The sequence below is a fragment of the Pocillopora verrucosa genome, chromosome 14 (genome assembly GCF_036669915.1).
Source record: "Pocillopora verrucosa isolate sample1 chromosome 14, ASM3666991v2, whole genome shotgun sequence".
NCBI classification, from domain to species: Eukaryota; Metazoa; Cnidaria; class Anthozoa; order Scleractinia; family Pocilloporidae; genus Pocillopora; species Pocillopora verrucosa.
The window spans coordinates 9,997,003-10,018,514 of NC_089325.1; the positions used below are offsets into that span (position 1 = coordinate 9,997,003).

General features: G+C 38.4%; 4 protein-coding genes and 2 pseudogenes across 4 annotated transcripts; 3 read left to right on the forward strand and 3 right to left on the reverse strand.

Moving 5' to 3' along the window:
* Positions 1–478: 478 nt before the first annotated feature.
* Positions 479–2,226, reverse strand: LOC131797823 (uncharacterized; annotated as a pseudogene).
* A 625-nt stretch (positions 2,227–2,851) lies between these two features.
* On the forward strand, positions 2,852–5,738 carry LOC136278071 (sushi, von Willebrand factor type A, EGF and pentraxin domain-containing protein 1-like). Its single transcript, XM_066161270.1, has 5 exons — positions 2,852–2,989; positions 3,233–3,478; positions 4,060–4,272; positions 5,048–5,258; positions 5,663–5,738. Exons 1-4 carry the CDS (start codon positions 2,929–2,931, stop codon positions 5,245–5,247), a joined length of 720 nt encoding a protein of 239 aa, XP_066017367.1. The 5' UTR covers positions 2,852–2,928; the 3' UTR covers positions 5,248–5,258; positions 5,663–5,738.
* A 2,126-nt stretch (positions 5,739–7,864) lies between these two features.
* LOC136278233 (uncharacterized) lies at positions 7,865–9,307 on the reverse strand (annotated as a pseudogene).
* An 89-nt stretch (positions 9,308–9,396) lies between these two features.
* On the forward strand, positions 9,397–11,853 carry LOC136278072 (sushi repeat-containing protein SRPX2-like). Its single transcript, XM_066161271.1, has 4 exons — positions 9,397–9,598; positions 10,176–10,385; positions 11,163–11,373; positions 11,778–11,853. Exons 1-3 carry the CDS (start codon positions 9,397–9,399, stop codon positions 11,360–11,362), a joined length of 612 nt encoding a protein of 203 aa, XP_066017368.1. The 3' UTR covers positions 11,363–11,373; positions 11,778–11,853.
* Positions 11,854–14,363: 2,510 nt separating this feature from the next.
* LOC136278073 (uncharacterized) lies at positions 14,364–15,688 on the reverse strand. Its single transcript, XM_066161272.1, has 2 exons — positions 15,449–15,688; positions 14,364–14,826 (listed from the first exon to the last, which is right to left on the reverse strand). Exons 1-2 carry the CDS (start codon positions 15,577–15,579, stop codon positions 14,367–14,369), a joined length of 591 nt encoding a protein of 196 aa, XP_066017369.1. The 5' UTR covers positions 15,580–15,688; the 3' UTR covers positions 14,364–14,366.
* Positions 15,689–16,756: 1,068 nt separating this feature from the next.
* Positions 16,757–19,647, forward strand: LOC131797839 (sushi repeat-containing protein SRPX2-like). Its single transcript, XM_059115508.2, has 5 exons — positions 16,757–16,879; positions 17,123–17,368; positions 17,947–18,159; positions 18,939–19,149; positions 19,556–19,647. The coding sequence occupies exons 1-4, from the start codon at positions 16,819–16,821 to the stop codon at positions 19,136–19,138; spliced, it is 720 nt and encodes a 239-aa protein (XP_058971491.2). The 5' UTR covers positions 16,757–16,818; the 3' UTR covers positions 19,139–19,149; positions 19,556–19,647.
* The last annotated feature ends 1,865 nt before the right edge of the window (positions 19,648–21,512 follow it).

Here is a 21,512-nt window from a genome sequence, read left to right on the forward strand (position 1 = left end):
CGGCTTCGAAAATGGCTGTTACAAAGGGTAACCAACCCTAGATAATAATACCGAAAAAAACTGGAGAAGTGTAAGAACGTATCTTAATAAACACTCTGATATATCGCATAACATTTACGTCGCATCGTAATTCCTTCCATATTCCTGTCCTTTATTGCATTCCACTGTACTGCTACCGTAACTCGCTACAGCTGGAGAAAGGCTCCAAATCTTTACTAAGAATTGCAAATAATATAACTTAAGTCTAAAACGGTTTTCAGCCGGGGAAAGTTTCCAAGTCTTCACTAAAAATTACACATAATATAACTAAAAGTCCACAACGTTTTATGCTCACTCGAGCTCTTGATCAATGACTGATCTTGAGCCCAAAAATTCTCACCCTAACAAGCTTTTTTAAAAAAATATTAAGCAGTTTTTTCAATCAACTTTAAAACAGCAATCTAGTGCTGATTGTTTCTTTTAACCAAACACGACAGATTGTGTGCATTACTTAGATCTTTGTTTCGTCAACATTCTCTACACGAATGTGATCTACATTGATCACTTGAGCTGATTGTTCCCTCAGAAATTCAGCAGCTTTTGCCTCCAAACATGCGCGATAGCCTTCTCTATGATAAGCAGCAAACATTACTGGCGTGTAGAATTGATTCGAAGTAGAATGCTGCGGAAATGCTCCACAAATCCCCACTGAAAAACCCCAAACCTACAAGCGTCACCATGACAACACTCGCAGCAACAGAACGTCAGCCTGTCGACCTCCTTGGCATGAAGCTCTGGTCCAGTTCCCCGATGCCCCTCATCAAGATTCTCCTTCCAAGCCTCCTTCCACGTCATAGATTGCGTCATCTTAATTCCCTTATTGGGGTGTCTAGGAGCAATGAAAAGCACCTCTGCCTCACCGACCATGTGGTCGCCGTCTCCTTCTGGATCTCTGTCAAAGTATTGGACTTTGAACCTTGGGATAATAAAATCTTTCCTTTAAATATTAATAGACTGTCTGACTTTTAAGACGAGCAAGCTTCTTTCCAGATTTAACTGTAGGTTTTACGAATTGCCTAGAGTGTTTCTTTAATCGTGCAAACTTAAGAGTGCGTTTCGATTGTGGGATGTTGGACAAAACTTAACAAAGGTGCGGAGGAACAATTTGAAAAAGTGTCAGGTGGGGGGGACTTATCATAAACTAAGCCAAACGCATATCTTAGGAGCCAATTGGAACTCAAACGTACAAACTGTTTGAAGCGCGGAAAGAGGCAAGGGACCTAGTAGGTCGCCATTGTTTTTAGTTTTGCATCTGAATGACCGGAGGAATGGCGCGCACATTCCTCGCCAAGAGCAGAGGGGTAGTAAAACACCAGTCCCAGTCACTGTTAAGTCTCAATGAAAAAAACCGCTTGACTACATTTTTCGGATTGGTCCAAAAACTTTGTTCAGCTAATACTAAGTATTTCCAACTAAATTGAAATGAGACGTTTGTGCGCAGCACCTTAAATGAAAGCGGTTAAACAACACTTCATATTAGTGAGTTTTCGTGCAACATACAAGTTAGCTGAACCTTAAAAACTAAGTCACAAACCTGTAACTCCTAGGTTGGTTTCCGGGACTTCTCTCCACAAAGTTTATTCGAATGTCTTCATTGATGTCTCGACCATCCATTCCTGTAAATGAACATCTCAGTTTTTTCCTGGCCATTTCGAGCGCGTTCATCAAGGTGTTACAAAACGCTTGTTCTGAAGCCGCACATCCACCATAAACAGAGATGATCCTTTTCAGTCTGAGTCTCAGAAGAGGCAAGATTCCAAGGTTTTCAACATGACCACCATCATTTAGACGCAACACAGGAGGGGGACTGGGCCCAAGGTTTAGTATCCCGAGTGTTTACCGAACATAACTGATGTAAGGTATGTGGACAGCAAAACATCTGACGAAAAAAAAACAGCACTGATCACAAAACGACTTTCCTCTCCATAAAAAATTTTGAAAATTTTCATCGAAACTTTTCTAGAAATCAGATGCGACAAATCTTTCACCTGTGGTGTGTATGGCTTTTAGTGTAAAAGGCTAGCCAGTATTAGCTGTTCAACTTATTGGTTAGGGTCAAAGCGCACTAAAAGCAAGTGTATACGTGCGTGCCTTTCGGTCATCACTGCGCCAGCAGTGTTCGTTCCCTCCTTTTGAACCTTGGGATAATAAAATCTTTCCTTTTTTTCTCCGTTCCGCTCTTCGCATTCTGGGACTGTTTTACTATGCAGGTTTTGACGTAATTCTGATCATCACGAAGCGAAATCGTGAGATTTTCAAGATGTTAATAACTCTGATAGTTGCATTTTATGCCTGTTCCTTGCCGATAATCTATATAGTTTTCAACAGGAGTTTTCGCAGTTGTGTTAAGGAAGTTTTGTCGAAGCGCTATTGTTGTCAACTTGTGTCTGCTTGACTTAAATTACAAAGTGGAGACCAGTTTAAATGTAAAATTGGTTTCAGCGGACTGTCAAATTTCTTTAGTTAGTGAGAATACACTAAGTCTAAGTTGGGTTATTAACTACTTTCAGATTCTGCCAACGCGACTGGCTTCCTGTCCGTGAAGTTTAAAATATTTTAATAGCGTTTCTAATCAGTCCGATTCCTTGCTGCTATCAATTTTATGCGTTCATTATTTTGCATAATCTGAAAAGTCTCAGTTTACTCTCGTGAAATTGGTAATCGATAGTTAATTTGTTTCTTGCCATTGATTGAGTTTACTTTATTCCCCTAAATTGAAGGGTCGACGGAAAAATCGCACCTGTGACCAAATCAGGCAAAGACAGCTGCGTAAACAATCCCATAATCCCATAGTTCCTTTAACATCGCTACACGACTGTCTTTTTCCTGAAGCGTTAATTTCCTTGAGCATCTCACCGCAATCGTATCACTTAGAGACGTCTCTACGCCATGATTTTCCAGTATTTCATTTTGAATGCTATTCTCGCTTCACTTACGATAGCATCAGTGGGTAAGAGATCTCCATCTCGTCATCTTGAATAAAGAAGATGGGAGAAGCGCATTACAACTTATTGTACAAAAAGTTGTTTTTCAAGAATATTTATGTAGTTGTTGAACCTTTTGAAGACGTTAATTTAAGACGTTTTGAGTTGTTCTAGAACTGTCGATGAGGGGCTAAAACTATCATATGAAATGCTGACTCCCACTCATCGCTAATTACAAACGTTATATTTTGTTCTTATCATCGTTTCAGACCATCAAGCGCCGGTTTTTACGTATTGCCCAAAGTGCATCACAATGAAAGAAATCACAGAGCATGAGACCCGCGTTGACTGGTCTAGACCTAAAGCAACTGACGATTCTGGTGAGGAGCCCGAAATAATATGCAGCAGGCCAAGTGGAGACTTATTCCCTGTTCCCAGTACAACTGAAGTTGTTTGTACGGCGAGAGATTCCGCTGGTAATAGAGCCACTTGTAGCTTCAGGATCACTCTAAAACGTAAGCTGAAGCTCTTGCATTTGAATAAACAATTTCTCAAGATGATCTAATTATGTAAAAGAAAAGGTTAGAATTTGGAAGTAACAGTTGATTGCGTGCTTTCGTTGTCCAGGTGAAAGTATTCCCGATAAGGGTGTTCTCGGTAACAATAGCTGACAACGAGAAGCTTAGCTGAAGTCTAATAGTAACCCTTGACTCTAATGATGGTTTCTGCTTACGATGTCATAACATCAATCACCGTTGCCAACAGCAGTTCTTTTTAGGTTTACTCGAACCCAGGCCATTAGAATTTAAGATCAACAGGTTCAGTTTATACTGAAATATATAAGAGAGAAAACCACTTTTGTGCAGCATTATGCTGCCTGCTATCGAAGTATGAGTTATACCTTGACTAACCGAAAAATCTAAAATTCGACATCTTTACTACATTTTATATCTGTTAATTATGTCTACAATTCGAAAATAGAAGGTTAAGAAAATACGAAATTTCTACTTACTGGACTGGCAGGGCGGCATTTTAAAGGTCGGCGTCTTCTTTGCTACAATGATTTTATATTTTTTCTATCTTTTGTTGTCAACAGGAAAGGAGTGCTCCATTTTCGATCCTCCTCAAAACGGAGCTTTGGCGTGCAACAAGATTGGTGTAGAATATGTTTGCGCTGCGATGTGTCAAAATGACTTCGACTTCACTTTCAACCCCCCTTTACTGTACTTCTGTTCAAGTGGCCAATGGAATTTTTATGGACTCCCCAGCTTCCCGTACAGTACACAACTTCCGTGGCCTAATTGCACAAGTAAGTTTGTTGCCAAAGGACTGACCTGACGTTTCTGGGGTATTTTAAAACCCTTTGAATTGATAAACGTGGAAGTATGAACAAGAAAAGGTTATCAAATGAGAAGGGGGAGATTCATGTCATAAGGAGCTGTACGCGGGTACAAAACCCAAAAAGTGTAAAATCTTTGAGAGTGTCAAGAAGCCCGGAGAATGAGTAATATTTTTACAAAAAAATAGGGTATTACTATTACTAATTCAAGCCATATATTCACAACAGAATCCCCTGTCTATATTTCCGCTCTCAATATGAAATATCTTAGGGACAAATTTTACTCAAGGGATATAAAAAACGAGTCGAATATGAATCATGCTATATAAAGTAAGGTTAAAGTTTTGGATCCTAGACTGGAGAAACTGCTACACATTTTGGTTGTGCACCCCAGTCCTCCAAGAATCGGCTGTAAACAACACTAAGGCTCACTTGTTCGATGTATCAACAATTTTCAGGGATTGTCAATTCATTAAGAAACACTGAAAAAACATATTCAATAAAAACAATGTCAAAATAAACATGACTGTTGAAGCACCTCTCCTAAATAAGTCAAAGCAGTTTCTATCAGATGCCTGATGACAAAAAGCATACACAAAATATATGTATTGCTTTGTTTGCTTCTCCACAAAATAACAAGGTATCCCTTCATTCTGAAAGTTAATATACTACCAATGTTTTCGGAAATGATAACAGCTACAGAGTCAATTTCACTTCAATCTCTTTCCTCCTTGTTTATTTGCAGGGACAGCAAATCCATCCACATTGAAGTTATATAATCTCCCTGGTTATTTCTTTGACGGTGACATCAACAATCCCAATGTCCTGCAAAGCGTTAAAGTAAATTTCATAAATTTGGCAACCTCGCCCTACATCCTTCCGTTTTTTTGTCAAGAGAAACCGGACGAGTGCAACGTTAAAACAGTTGAGGTGTATCATAAATAGGGCCGCTCAAAGTAAGAAAAATAACATGCACATATATGTTACAACCCCTTTAAGGAGAAGTATGTAGTAATCTGAATGGTTACGTTACGCTTCATATATTCCGTGATAAAAAGTGAGGGAAGGAGTGGCCGTAGACTGTGCGTTTGTAAACTAAAGAAAATAAAAACATTGACCTGTCTTGTTGTTGACTGTTTTGAACGACTGATAGATTTAAACTATAACAGTTATCTTGTTCGTTTTTCGATTTCTATGCGAGGTAAGTGATGTCAAACAATTGTTAGCCAAACATTTCAGCTCAAAATTCCGCGACGAAAGAGATTTAAGATGAAATGACGGATAACTTGGAAAAAGACGTTTGGGAGAACTAACCAAAATAAAATTGAAAATAATCTCTGATTTTACTTTCTATTTACAGGCTCACAAGAAAACTTGGGTAATTTCAAGAACACGACCTCCTGTCCATGTTCAATAAAGATAAATCTAATGTCAAATGGAGAATCTGTACTTTATTTACATATATGATATCAGTCGTCCAGTCTAAAAGAGAGCGGATTGATGACGAGCGCGACCAAGTCGCTATGGGTTTTTAGCATTTCTTTTGATTGGTTAAGAATGACACAAGTTTCCTGGACTAGTTACAGAGGGAAGTTGAGCAGAAGCAATGTTATCGTGAATTACTTTCGACATTCACTATAAATTACTCTGTCGTAATTAACCCCTGAGTGACCAAGACAGAATTTTCCTTTCAAAATAGGGGAAATAATGATTAAGCAGACGAGTCATGCATGAGAAGAGGAATAAATATCAATTAGGGAATCACTCCTTGATCCAATATCAAAGTCTTCGAACTAACAATCAAAGAATTGTATGAAAAAAAGTGAGGAGAATTACTAATTAAATTTTGGGAGTGAATGGGTCCTCCAAATTTTCCTTACAGTTAGAATAACTGAAATCACAGAGGACGGAAATATTGAAATTCCTTTAAAAAAGGTCCTTACACGAGAAATCTTTTTTTAAAATGAAGAATAATACATATGAAATGTATATAATATTATCATCAGATGGTTTAGTCAAACACAAGCGATCGGCTGAGAAAATAACGTCAAAGCCGAGAAGTTATTTTGATTTATGAATCAATCATTAGTACTTATAAACAGGGCTGCAAAAATTTGGGATTGAATGCTCCAAAAAAAATTTCACAGACTTACGTACCAATTTTGAACATTAAACTTATCTATCAAACTATCAGCCTGTGCCAAAAGGGTAAATAGTCCTCTCATACAAAAACCATCGTAACATCTAAAGGGATTTCTGACCAAACGATATGGGCCTGAAAATATTTTTCGTGGCATATTTGTAGCCTCAAAATTTACTTCTAGGCGAATTATTATCTTAACTTGGCTAAAACAATGTGTTGATGAGAAGTTACTCATATGACGGAACCGTTGAAAACGTTTTAATGATTTAAACATCAGTCAAATATCAGTCAAATCCTCCTCTCGCACGTGCATGACTTACAGGAATTTTACTTAGCTTTAGATTGGAAATACGTGATTCGTGCGTTGGCTAAAACAGTGTGTTGATGAGGAGTTACTCATATGACGGAACCGTTGAAAAAGTTTTAATGATTTAAACATCAGTCAAATATCAGTCAAATCCTCCTCTCGCACATGCATGACTTACAGGAATTTTACTTAGCTTTAGATTGGAAATACGTGATTTGTGCGTTGTTCTTTTCAAGAAAATATGATGCCACGAAAATAGGGAAATAGTTATTTAGTCTTCCGGGACTTTTGTTCTTTTCCAAATGCAAGTTGAAAATTATTTGTTAGGAAATAAAGTTCACTCATCCGACGAAGAACTGTTTGTAATATTGCACCTTTGACAAAGACAGCTGCAAAAAGTCTGATTTCTCGGTCTCTTGTAAGAACTTTCCACAGCTAAACTGCAACTCCTATTGGTCAAATCTTTTAGAAGAGTTACATCTCCATTAAGATGATTCCACGATTCATCATTTCGCCATTCTTCTTGCCAACGTTGTTATACGGGCAGTACAAGGTAAGCAAGCTTTCAGCAAGAATTACACAGTTTATGAGGTCTTAAGTGTCTATGACACAACATTTTTTAGCGTCTTCTTGTTGATAGCTGTATTCAGAATTTAAAATAATCGACCTTAGCGCCAAGTGACTTTTCATTGACCATTGAAAGTATCCCATTCAACGTGCGGCTCAAACGATCAAGCATGTTACACAGCTGTGACGGCAGAAAACTGTGAAGACATGTCGGCAACTATGGTAGTAAAGGAGAAATCAAGAGGAGAGCACGAACGTATTGCGTGGCAGGAGCGCCAAATGATGTAAGCTACAGGAATAATACACATACACTGGGTTTTTCTATATACTACTTTCCAAAGGATGTAGCTATACGGCCATAATGGACGCATTTCGATCGTCGACATCGGGGAGATTTTACTCTTCAAAGTCGTCGGCCTTATACTCCGTCTTGGCTTCGAAGACGGCTGTTACAAAGGGTAACCAACCCTAGATAATAATACCGAAAAAAATGGAGAAGTATAAGAACGCATCTTAAAAAAACACTCTGATATATCGCATAACATTTACGTTGCATGGTAATTCTTTCCATAAACCTGTCCTGGAAATGCTCCACAAATCCCCTCTGGAAAACACCTACAAGGGTCACCATGACAACACTCGCAGCAGCAGAACGTCAGCCTGTCGACCTCCTTGGCATGAAGCTCTGGTCCAGTTCCCCGATGCTCCTCGTCAAGATTTTCGTTAATGTCACTTAATGCCTCCTTCCACGTCATAGGTTACGTCATCTTAATTCCCTTATTAGGGTGTCTAGGAGCAATGAAAAGCACCCCTGCCTCACCGACCACGTGGTCGCCGTCTCCTTCTGGATCTTTGTCAAAGTATTGGACTTTGAACCTTGGGATAATAAAATCTTTCCTTTAAATATTGGTAGACTGTCAGACTTGTAAGACAAGCAAGCTTCTTTCCGGATTTAACAGTAGGTTTTACGAATTGCCTAAGAGTGCGTTTCGATGGTGGGATGTTGGGCAAAACTTAACAAAGGCGCAGAGGAACAATTTGAAAAAGTGTCAGGTGGGGGGGACTTATCATAAACTAAGCCAAACGCATATCTTAGGAGCCAATTGGAACTCAAACGTACAAACTGTTTGAAGCGCGGAAAGAGGCAAGGGACTTAGCAGGTCACCATTGTTTTTAGTTTTGCATCTGAATGGCCGGAGGAATGGCGCGCACATTCCTCGCCAAGAGCAGAGGGGTAGTAAAACACCAGTCCCAATCACTGTTAAGTCTCAATGAAAAAAAAACCGCTTGACTACATTTTGCTGATTGGTCCAAAAGCTTTGTTCAGCTAATACTAAGTATTTCCAACTAGTTTGAAATGAGACGTTTGTGCGCAGCATCTCAAATGAAAGCGGTTAAACATCACTTCATATTACTAAGTTTTCGTGCAACATATAACACAGCTGAACCTAAAAACTAAGTCACCAACCTTTAACTCCTAGATTGGTTTCCGGGACTTCTCTCCACAAAGTTTATTTGAATATCTTCATTGATGTCTCGACCATCCATTCCTGTAAATGAACATCTCAGTTTTTTCCTGGCCATTTCGAGCGCGTTCATCAAGGTGTTACCAAACGCTTGTTCTGAAGCCGCACATCCACCATAAACAGAGATGATCCTTTTCAGTCTGAGTCTCAGAAGAGGCAAGATTCCAAGGTTTTCAACATGGCCGCCATCACTCAGACGCAACACAGGAGGAGGACTGGGCCCAAGGTTTAGTATCCCGAGTGTTTTCCCAACATAACTGTGATGTAAGGATGTAAGGTATGTGGACAGCAAAATATCTGACGAAAAAAAAAACAGCACTCATCACAAAACGACTTTCCTCTCCATAACAAATTTTGAAAATCTTCATCGAAACTTTTCTAGAACTCAGAGGCTTAGGGTCAAAGCGCACTAAAAGCAAGTGCATATGTGCGTGCCTTTCGCTCATTAGGGAACAGGACCATAGACGTCTTTAGATGCGGATGGTACCCAGACGTTGAAAGTTCTTCTTGCTGTCGCTTATTACGAGTAATTTGTTACCAAGGTGATCACAATGAAAGAAATCACAGAGCCTCAGACCCGCGTTGACTGGTCTAGACCTAAAGCAATTGACGATTCTGGTGAGGAGCCCCGAATAATATGCAGCAGGCCAAGTGGAGACTTATTCCCTGTTCCCAGTACAACTGAAGTTGTTTGTACGGCGACAGATTCCGCTGGTAATAGAGCCACTTGTAGCTTCAGGATCACTCTAAAACGTAAGCTGAAGCTCTTGCATTTTAATAAACAATTTCTCAAGATGATCTAATTAAGTAAAAGAAAAGGTTAGAATTTGGAAGTAACAGTTGATTGCGTGCTTTCGTTGTCCAGGTGAAAGTATTCCCGATATGTCTGTTCTCGGTAACAATAGCTGACAACGAGAAGCTTAGCTGAAGTCTAATAGTAACCCTTGACTCTAATGATGGTTTCTGCTAACGATGTCATAACATCAATCACCGTTCCCAACATCAGTCCTTTTTAGGTTTACTCGAACCCAGGCCATTAGAATTCATGATCAACAGATTCAGTAACTGAAAATATATGAGAGAAAAACCGCTTTTGTGCAGCATTATGCTGCCTGCTATCGAAGTATGAGTTACACCTTGACTAACCAAAAAATCTAAAATTCGACATCTTTACTATATTTTACATCCATCAATTATGTCTACAATTCGAAAATAGAAGGTTAAGAAAATACGAAATTTCTACTTACTGGACTGGAAGGGCGACATTTTAAAGTCGGCGTCTTCTTTGCTACAATGATTTTATATTTTTTCTTTCTTTTGTTGTCAACAGGAAAGGAGTGTCCCATGTTCGATCCTCCTCAAAACGGAGCTCTGGCGTGCAACAAGATTGGTGTAGAATATGTTTGCGCTGCGATGTGCCAAAATGACTTCGACTTCACTTTCAACCCCCCTTTACTGTACTTCTGTTCAAGTGGCCAATGGAATTTTTTTGGAATCGGCTTACCGTACAGCACACAACTTCCATGGCCTAATTGCTCAAGTAAGTTTGTTGCCAAAGGACTGACCTGACGTTTCCGGGGTATTTTAAAAACCCTTTAAATTGATAAACGTAGAAGTACGAACAAGAAAAGGTTATCAGCTGAGAAGGGGGAGATTCATATCATAAAGAGTTGTACGCGGGTACAAAACCCAAAAAGTGCAAAATCTTTGAGAGTGTCAAGAAGCCCGGAGAATGAGTAATATTTTTACAAAAAAAATAGGGTATTACTATTACTAATTCAAGTCATATATTCACAACAGAATCCCCTGTCTATATTTCCGCTCTCAATATGAAATATCTTAGGGACAAATTTTACTCAAGGGATATAAAAATAGGGGTCGAATATGAATCATGTTATATAAAGTAAGGTTAAAGTCTTGGATCCTAGACTGGAGAAACTGCTACACATTTTGGTTGTGCACCCCAGTCCTCCAAGAATCGGCTGTAAACAACACTAAGGCTCACTTGTTCGATGTATCAACAATTTTCAGGGATTGTCAATTCATTAAGAAACACTGAAAAAACATATTCAATAAAAACAATGTTAAAATACCATGACTGTTTAAGCACCTCTCCTAAATAAGTCAAAGCAGTTTCTATCAGATGCCTGATGACAAAAAGCATACACAAAATATATGTATTGCTTTGTTTGCTTCTCCACAAAATAACAAGGTATCCCTTCATTCTGAAAGTGAATATACTACCAAGGTTTTCGGAAATGATAACAGCTACAGAGTCAATTTCACTTCAATTTCTTTCCTCCTTGTTTATTTGCAGGGACAGCAAATCCATCCATATTGAAGTTATATAATCTCCCTGGTTATTTCTTTGATGGTGACATCAACGATCCTAATGTCCTGCAAAGCGTTAAAGTAAATTTCATGAATTTGGCAACCTCGCCCTACATCCCTCCGTTTTTTTGTAAACTGAAACCGGACGAGTGCAACGTTAAAACAGTTGAGGTGTATCATAAATAGGGCCGCTCAAAGTAAGAAAAATAACATGCACATATATGTTACAACCCCTTTAAGGAGAAGTATGTAGTAATCTGAATGGTTACGTTACGCTTCATATGTATTCCGTGATAAAAAGTGAGGGAAGGAGTGGCCGTAGAGTGTGCGTTTGTAAACTAAAGAAAATAAAAACATTGACCTGTCTTGTTGTTGACTGTTTTGAACGACTGATAGATTTAAACTATAACAGTTATCTTGTTCGTTTTTCGATTTCTATGCGAGGTAAGTGATGTTAAACAATTGTTAGCCAAACATTTAAGCTCAAAATTCCGCGACGAAAGAGATTTAAGATGAAATGACGGATAACTTTGAAAAAGACGTTTGGGAGAACTAACCAAAATAAATTGAAAATAATCTCTCATTTTACTTCTATTTACAGGCTCACAGGAAAACTTGGGTAATTTCAAGAACACGACCTCCTGTCCATGTTCAATAAAGATAAAACTTATGTCAAATGGAGAATCTGTACTTTATTTACATATATGATATCAGTCGTCCAGTCTAAAAGAGAGCGGATTGATGACGAGAGTGACCAAGTCGCTATGGGTTTTAGCATTTCTTTTGATTGGTTAAGAATGACACAAGTTTCCTGGACTAGTTACAGAGGGAAGTGAAGCAGAAGCAATGTTATCGTGAATTACTTTCGACGTTCACTATAAATTACTCTGTCGTAATTAACCCCTTAGTGACCAAGACAGAATTCTCCTTTCAAAATTGAGGAAATAATGATTAAGCAGACGAGTCATGCATGAGAAGAGGAATATCAACTAGGGAATCACTCCTTGATCCAATGTCAAAGTTTTCGAACTAACAATGAAAGAATTGTATGAAAAACAGCAAGGAGAATTACTAATTGGATTTTGGGAGTGAATGGGTCCACCAAATTTTCCTTACAGTTAGAATAACTGAAGTCACAAAGGACGGAAATATTGAAATTCATTTAAAAAAGGTCCTTACATGAGAAATCTTTTTTCAAAATGAAGAATCATACATATGAAATTTAAATAATATTATCATCAGATGGTTTAGTCAAACACAAGCGATCGGCTGAGAAAATAACGTCGAAGCCGAGAAGTTAATCTGATTTATGAATCAATCATTAGTACTTATAAACAGGGCTGGAAATATTTGGGATTGAATGCTCCAAAAAAAATTTCACAGACTTACGTACCAATTTTGAACATTAAACTTATCTATCAAACTATCAGCCTGTGCCAAAAGGGTAAATAGTCCTCTCATACAAAAACCATCGTAACATCTAAAGGGATTTCTGACCAAACGATATGGGCCTGAAAATATTTTTCGTGGCATATTTGTAGCCTCAAAATTTACTTCTAGGCGATTTATTATCTTAACTTGGCTAAACCAATGTGTTGATGAGGAGTTACTCATATGACGGAACCGTTGAAAACGTTTTAATGATTTAAACATCAGTCAAATATCAGTCAAATCCTCCTCTCGCACGTGCATGACTTACAGGAATTTTACTTAGCTTTAGATTGGAAATACGTGATTCGTGCGTTGGCTAAAACAATGTGTTGATGAGGAGTTACTCATATGACGGAACCGTTGAAAACGTTTTAATGATTTAAACATCAGTCAAATATCAATCAAATCCTCCTCTCGCACATGCATGACTTACAGGAATTTTACTTAGCTTTAGATTGGAAATACGTAATTTGTGCGTTGTTCTTTTCAAGAAAATATGATGCCACGAAAATAGGGAAATAGTTATTTAGTTTTCCGGGACTTTTGTTCTTTTCCAAATGCAAGTTGAAAATTATTTGTTACAAAATAAAGTTCACTCATCCGACGAAGAACTGTTTGTAATATTGCACCTTTGACAAAGACAGCTGGAAAAAGTCTGATTTCTCGGTCTCTTTTAAGAACTTTCCACAGCTAACAAACTGCAACTCCTATTGGTCAAATCTTTTAGAAGAGTTAAATCTCCATAAAGATGATTCCACGATTCATCATTTCGCCATTCTTCTTGCCAACGTTGTTATGCGGGCAGTACAAGGTAAGCAAGCTTTCAGCAAGAATTATACAGTTTATGAGGTCTTAAGTGTCTATGACACAACATTTTTTAGCGTCTTCTTGTTGATAGCTGTATTCAGAATTTAAAATAATCGAACTTAGCGCCAAGTGACTTTTCCTTGACCATTTTATACGCATTGAAAGTATCCTATTCAACGTGCGGCTCAAACGATCAAGCATGTTACACAGCTGTGACGGCAGAAAACTGTGAAGACATGTCGGCAACTATGGTAGTAAAGGAGAAATCAAGAGGAGAGGACGAACGTATTGCGTGGCAGGAGCGCCAAATGATGTAAGCTACAGGAATAATACACATACACTAGGTTATTCTATACACTACTTTCCAAAGGATGTAGCTTACGGCCAAAATGGACGCATTTCGATCGTCGACATCGGGGACATTTTACTCTTCAAAGTCGTCGGCCTTATACTCCATCTCGGCTTCGAAGATGTTACAAAGGGTAACCAACCCTTGATAATAATACCGAAAAAAAATAGAGAAGTGTAAGAACGCATCTTAAAAAAACACTCTGATATATCGCATAACGTTTACATTAACGTCGCATCGTAATTCCTTCTATAATCCTGTCCTTTATTGCATTCCACTGTACTGCTACCATAACTCGCTACAGCTGGAGAAAGGCTCCAAATCTTTACTAAGAATTGCAAATAATATAACTTAAGTCTAAAACGGTTTTCAGCCGGGAAAAGTTTCCAAGCCTTCACTAAAAATTTCACATAATATAACTAAAAGTCCACAACGTTTTATGCTCACTCGAGCTCTTGATCAATGACTGATCTTGAGCCCAAAAATTCTCACCCTAGCAAGCTTTTTTAAAAAAATATTAAGCAGTTTTTTCAATCAACTTTAAAACAGCAATCTAGTGCTGGTTGTTTCTTTTAACCAAACACCACAGATTGTGTGCATTACTTAGATCTTTGTTTCGTCGACATTCTCTACACGAATGTGATCTACATTGATCGCTTGAGCTGATTGTTCCCTCAGAAATTCAGCGGCTTTTGCCTCCAAACATGCGCGATAGCCTTCTCTATGATAAGCAGCAAACATTACTGGCGTGTAGAATTGATTCGAAGTAGAATGCTGCGGAAATGCTCCACAAATCCCCTCTGAAAAACCCCTACAAGCGTCACCATGACAACACTCGCAGCAACAGAACGTCAGCCTGTCGACCTCCTTGGCATGAAGCTCTGGTCCAGTTCCCCGATGCCCCTCATCAAGATTCTCCTTCCAAGCCTCCTTCCACGTCATAGGTTGCGTCATCTTAATTCCCTTATTAGGGTGTCTAGGAGCAATGAAAAGCACCTCTGCCTCACCGACCATGTGGTCGCCGTCTCCTTCTGGATCTCTGTCAAAGTATTGGACTTTGAACCTTGGGATAATAAAATCTTTCCTTTAAATATTAATAGACTGTCTGACTTTTAAGACGAGCAAGCTTCTTTCCAGATTTAACTGTAGGTTTTACGAATTGCCTAGAGTGTTTCTTTAATCGTGCAAACTTAAGAGTGCGTTTCCGATTGTGGGATGTTGGACAAAACTTAACAAAGGTGCGGAGGAACAATTTGAAAAAGTGTTAGGTGGGGGGGACTTATCGTAAACTAAGCCAAACGCATATCTTAGGAGCCAATTGGAACTCAAACGTACAAACTGTTTGAAGCGCGGAAAGAGGCAAGGGACCTAGTAGGTCGCCATTGTTTTTAGTTTTGCATCTGAATGGCCGGAGGAATGGCGTGCACATTCCTCGCCAAGAGCAGAGGGGTAGTAAAACACCAGTCCCAGTCACTGTTAAGTCTCAATGAAAAAAACCGCTTGACTACATTTTGCGGATTGGTCCAAAAACTTTGTTCAGCTAATACTAAGTATTTCCAACTAAATTGAAATGAGACGTTTGTGCGCAGCACCTTAAATGAAAGCGGTTAAACAACACTTCATATTAGTGAGTTTTCGTGCAACATACAAGTTAGCTGAACCTAAAAAAAAACTAAGTCACAAACCTGTAACTCCTAGGTTGGTTTCCGGGACTTCTCTCCACAAAGTTTATTCGAATGTCTTCATTGATGTCTCGACCATCCATTCCTGTAAATGAACATCTCAGTTTTTTCCTGGCCATTTCGAGCGCGTTCATCAAGGTGTTACAAAACGCTTGTTCTGAAGCCGCACATCCACCATAAACAGAGATGATCCTTTTCAGTCTGAGTCTCAGAAGAGGCAAGATTCCAAGGTTTTCAACATGACCACCATCATTTAGACGCAACACAGGAGGGGGACTGGGCCCAAGGTTTAGTATCCCGAGTGTTTACCGAACATAACTGATGTAAGGTATGTGGACAGCAAAACATCTGACGAAAAAAAAACAGCACTGATCACAAAACGACTTTCCTCTCCATAAAACATTTGGAAAATTTTCATCGAAACTTTTCTAGAAATCAGATGCGACAAATCTTTCACCTGTGGTGTGTATGGCTTTTAGTGTAAAAGGCTAGCCAGTATTAGCTGTTCAACTTATTGGTTAGGGTCAAAGCGCACTAAAAGCAAGTGTATACGTGCGTGCCTTTCGGTCATCACTGCGCCAGCAGTGTTCGTTCCCTCCTTTTGAACCTTGGGATAATAAAATCTTTCCTTTTTTTCTCCGTTCCGCTCTTCGCATTCTGGGACTGTTTTACTATGCAGGTTTTGACGTAATTCTGATCATCACGAAGCGAAATCGTGAGATTTTCAAGATGTTAATAACTCTGACAGTCGCATTTTATGCCTGTTCCTTGCCGATAATCTATATAGTTTTCAACAGGAGTTTTCGCAGTTGTGTTAAGGAAGTTTTGTCGAAGCGCTATTGTTGTCAACTTGTGTCTGCTTGACTTAAATTACAAAGTGGAGACCAGTTTAAATGTAAAATTGGTTTCAGCGGACTGTCAAATTTCTTTAGTTAGTGAGAATACACTAAGTCTAAGTTGGGTTATTAACTACTTTCAGATTCTGCCAACGTGACTGGCTCCCTGTCCGTGAAGTTTAAAATATTTTAATAGCGTTTCTAATCAGTCCAATTCCTTGCTGCTATCAATTTTATGCGTTCATTATTTTGCAAAAATGGATGATGCATAATCCGAAAAGTCTCAGTTTACTCTCGTGAAATTGGTAATCGATAGTTAATTCGTTTCTTGCCATTGATTGAGTTTACTTTATTCCCCTAAATTGAAGGGTCGACGGAAAAATCGCACCTGTGACCAAATCAGACAAAGACAGCTGCGTAAACAATCCCACAATGCCATAATTCCTCTAACATCGCTTCCCGACTGTCTTTTTCCTGAAGCGTTAATTTGCCTGAGCATCTCACCGCAATCGTATCACTTAGAGAAGTCTCTACGCCATGATTTTCCAGTATTTCATTTTGAATGCTCTTCTCGCTTCGCTTACGATAGCATCAGTGGGTAAGAGATCTCCATCTCGTCATCTTGAATAAAGAAGATGGGAGAAGTGCATTACAACTTATTGTACAAAAAGTTGTTTTTCAAGAATATTTATTTAGTTGTTGAACCTTATGAAGACGTTAATTTAAGACGTTTTGAGTTGCTTTAGAACTGTCGACGAGGGGCTAAAACTATCATATGAAATGCTGACTCCCACTCATCGCTAATTACAAACGTTATATTTTGTTCTTAACATCGTTTCAGACCATCAAGCGCCGGTTTTTACGTATTGCCCAAAGTGCATCACAATGAAAGAAATCACAGAGCCTGAGACCCGCGTTCACTGGTCTGCACCTACAGCAACTGACGATTCTGGTGTGAAGCCCAACATACAATGCAACAAGCAAAATGGAGACATATTCAGTGTTCCCAGTACAACTGAAGTTGTTTGTACGGCAAGCGATTCCGCTGGTAATAGAGCCACTTGTAGCTTCAGGATCACTCTAAAACGTAAGCTGAAGCTCTTGCATTTGAATAAACAATTTCTCAAGATGATCTAATTAAGTAAAAGAAAAGGTTAGAATTTGGAAGTAACAGTTGATTGCGTCCTTTCGTTGTCCAGGTGAAAGTATTCCCGATAAGGGTGTTCTCAGTAACAATAGCTGACAACGAGAAGCTTAGCTGAAGTCTAATAGTAACCCTTGACTCTAATGATGGTTTCTGCTTACGATGTCATAACATCAATCACCGTTGCCAACAGCAGTCCTTTTTAGGTTTACTCGAACCCAGGCCATTAGAATTCATGATCAACAGATTCAGTAACTGAAAATATATGAGAGAAAAACCGCTTTTGTGCAGCATTATGCTGCCTGCTATCGAAGTATGAGTTACACCTTGACTAACCGAAAAATCTAAAATTTGACATCTTTACTATATTTTACATCTATTAATTATGTCTGCAATTCGAAAATAGAAGGTTAAGAAAATACGAAATTTCTACTTACTGGGCTGGTAGGGCGGCATTTTAAAGGTCGGCGTCTTCTTTGCTACAATGATTTTATATTTTTTCTTTCTATTGTTGTCAACAGGAAAGGAGTGTCCCATGTTCGATCCTCCTCAAAACGGAGCTCTGGCGTGCAACAAGATTGGTGTAGAATATCTTTGCGCTGCGATGTGCCAAAATGACTTCGACTTCACTTTCAACCCCCCTTTACTGTACTACTGTTCAAGTGGCCAATGGAATTTTTATGGACTCTCCAGCTTACCGTACAGTACACAACTTCCGTGGCCTAATTGCACAAGTAAGTTTGTTTCCAAAGGATTGACCTGACGTTTCCGGGGTATTTTGAAACCCTTTGAATTGATAAACGTGGAAGTACGAACAAGAAAAGGTTATCAGCTGAGAAGGGGGAGATTCATATCATAAGGAGCTGTACGCGGGTACAAAACCCAAAAAGTGCAAAATCTTTGAGAGTGTCAAGAAGCCCGGAGAATGAGTAATATTTTTACAAAAAAAATAGGGTATTACTATTACTAATTCAAGTCATATATTCACAACAGAATCCCCTATCTATATTTCCGCTCTCAATATGAAATATCTTAGGGACAAATTTTACTTAAGGGATATAAAAAACGAGTCAAATATGAATCATGTTATATAAAGTAAGGTTAAAGTCTTGGATCTTAGACTGGAGAAACAGTCTGCTACACATTTTGGTTGTGCACCCCGGTCCTCCAAGAATCGGCTGTAAACAACACTAAGGCTCACTTGTTCGATGTATCAACAATTTTCAGGGATTGTCAATTCATTAAGAAAAACTGAAAAAACATATTCAATAAAAACAATGTTAAAATACCATGACTGTTGAAGCACCTCTCCTAAATAAGTCAAAGCAGTTTCTATCAGATGCCTGATGACAAAAAGCATACACAAAATATATGTATTGCTTTGTTTGCTTCTCCACAAAATAACAAGGTATCCCTTCATTCTGAAAGTGAATATACTACCAATGTTTTCGGAAATGATAATAGCTACAGAGTCAATTTCACTTCAATTTCTTTCCTCCTTGTTTATTTGCAGGGACAGCAAATCCATCCATATTGAAGTTAAATAATCTCTCTGGTTATTTCTTTGATGGTGACATCAACGATCCCAATGTCCTGCAAAGCGTTAAACTAAATTTCATGAATTTGGCAACCTCGCCCTACATCCCTCCGTTTTTTTGCAAAGAGAAACCGGACGAGTGCAACGTTAATACAGTTGACGTGTATCATAAATAGGGCCGCTCAAAGTAAGAAAAATAACATGCACATATATGTTACAACCCCTTTAAGGAGAAGTATGTAGTAATCTGAATGGTTACGTTACGCTTCATATGTATTCCGTGATAAAAAGTGAGGGAAGAAGTGGCCGTAGAAGGTGCGTTTGTAAACTAAAGAAAATAAATACATTGACCTGTCTTGTTGTTGACTGTTTTGAACGACTGATAGATTTGAACTATAACAATTATCTTATTCGTTTTTCGATTTCTATGCGAGGTAAATGATGTCAAACAATTGTTAGCCAAACATTTCAGCTCAAAATTCCGCGACGAAAGAGATTTAAGATGAAATGACGGATAACTTGGAAAAAGACGTTTGGGAGAACTAACCAAAATAAAATTGAAAATAATCTCTGATTTTACTTTCTATTTACAGGCTCACAGGAAAACTTGGGAAATTTCAAGAACACGACCTCCTGTCCATGTTCAATAAAGATAAAACTTATGTCAAATGGAGAATCTGTACTTTATTTACATATATGATATCAGTCGTCCAGTCTAAAAGAGAGCGGATTGATGACGAGAGTGACCAAGTCGCTATGGGTTTTAGCATTTCTTTTGATTGGTTAAGAATGACACAAGTTTCCTGGACTAGTTACAGAGGGAAGTGAAGCCGAAACAATGTTATCGTGAATTACTTTCGACGTTCACTATAAATTACTCTGTCGTAATTAACCCCTGAGTGACCAAGACAGAATTCTCCTTTCAAAATTGAGGAAATAATGATTAAGCAGACGAGTCATGCATGAGAAGAGGAATAAATATCAATTAGGGAATCACTCCTTGATCCAATATCAAAGTCTTCGAACTAACAATGAAAGAATTGTATGAAAAACAGTGAGGAGAATTTTCAATTAAATCTTGGGTCCACTAAATTTTCCTTACAGTTAGAATAACTGAAGTCACAGAGGACGGAAATATTGAAACTCCCTTAAAAAAGGCCCTTAAACGAAAAATTTTTTTTCAAAATGAAGAATAATACATATGAAATGTAAATAAATATTATCATCAGATGGTTTAGTCAAACACAAGCGATCGGCTGAGAAAATAACGTCAAAGCCAGGAAGTTAATTTGATTTATGAATCAATCATTAGTACTTATAAACAGGGCTGCAAAAATTTGGGATTGAAAGCTGCAAGAAAAATTTTTTTACAGACTTACGTACAAATTTTGAGCATTAAACTTATCTATCAACTATCAACCTGTGCGAAAAGGGTAAATAGTCCTCTCATACAAAAACCATCGTAACATCAAAATAGATTTCTGACTAACCGATATGGGCCTAAAAATATTTTTCGTGGCATATTTGTAGCCTCAAAATTTGCTTCTAGGAAATTTATTATCTTGAATTGGCGAAAACAATGTGTTGATGAGGAGTAACTCATATGACGTGCCGTTGAAAAAGTTTTAATGATTTAAACATCAGTCAAATATCAGTCAAATCCTCCTCTCGCACATGCATGAGTTACAGGAATTTTACATAGCCTTAGATTGGAAATACGAGATTCGTGCGTTGTTCTTTTTTATAAAACATGTTGCCACGAAAACAGGGAAATAGTTAGATAGTTTTCAGACTTTTGTTCTTTTCCAAATGCGAGTTAATTATTATTTGTTAGGAAATGAAGTTTACTCATTCGACGAGGAACTGTTTGCAATATTGCACCTTTGACAAAGACAGCTGTAAAAAGTGTGATTTCTTGGTCTCTCGTGAGAAATTTCCACAGCTAACAGACCGCAACTCTTATTCGTAAAATCTTTCAGAAGAGTCACATCTCCATAAAGATGATTCCACGATTCCTCATTTTCGCCATTCTTCTTGCCAACATTATTATGGCGGCAGTATTGGGTGAGCAAGATTTCAGCAGAATTATGAATGAGGTCTTTAAGTGCCTATGACATCAATTTTTTTTTTTTTTGCGTCTTCTGGTTGATAGCTGTATTTAGAATTTGAAATGATCGACCTTAGCGCCAAGCGAGTTCTCCTTGACCATTTTTTACGCATTGAAAGTACGATTTCGCGGCCAAAAAGGGTTCCCATTCAACCCGCGGCTTAAACGATCATGCATGTTACACAGCTGTGACGGCAGAAAACTGTGAAGAGGACGAACTTATTGCGTGGCCGGAGCGTCAAATGATGTTAGCCATAAGAATAATACACATACACTGGGTTTTTCTATACACTACTTTCCAAAGGATATAGCTGTACAGCCAAAATGGACGCGTTTCGATGGTCAACATCGGGGAGATTTTACTCTTCAAAGTCGTCGGCCTTATGCTCCGTCTCGGCTTCGAAAACGACTGTTACAAAGGGTAACCAACCTTAGATAATGAT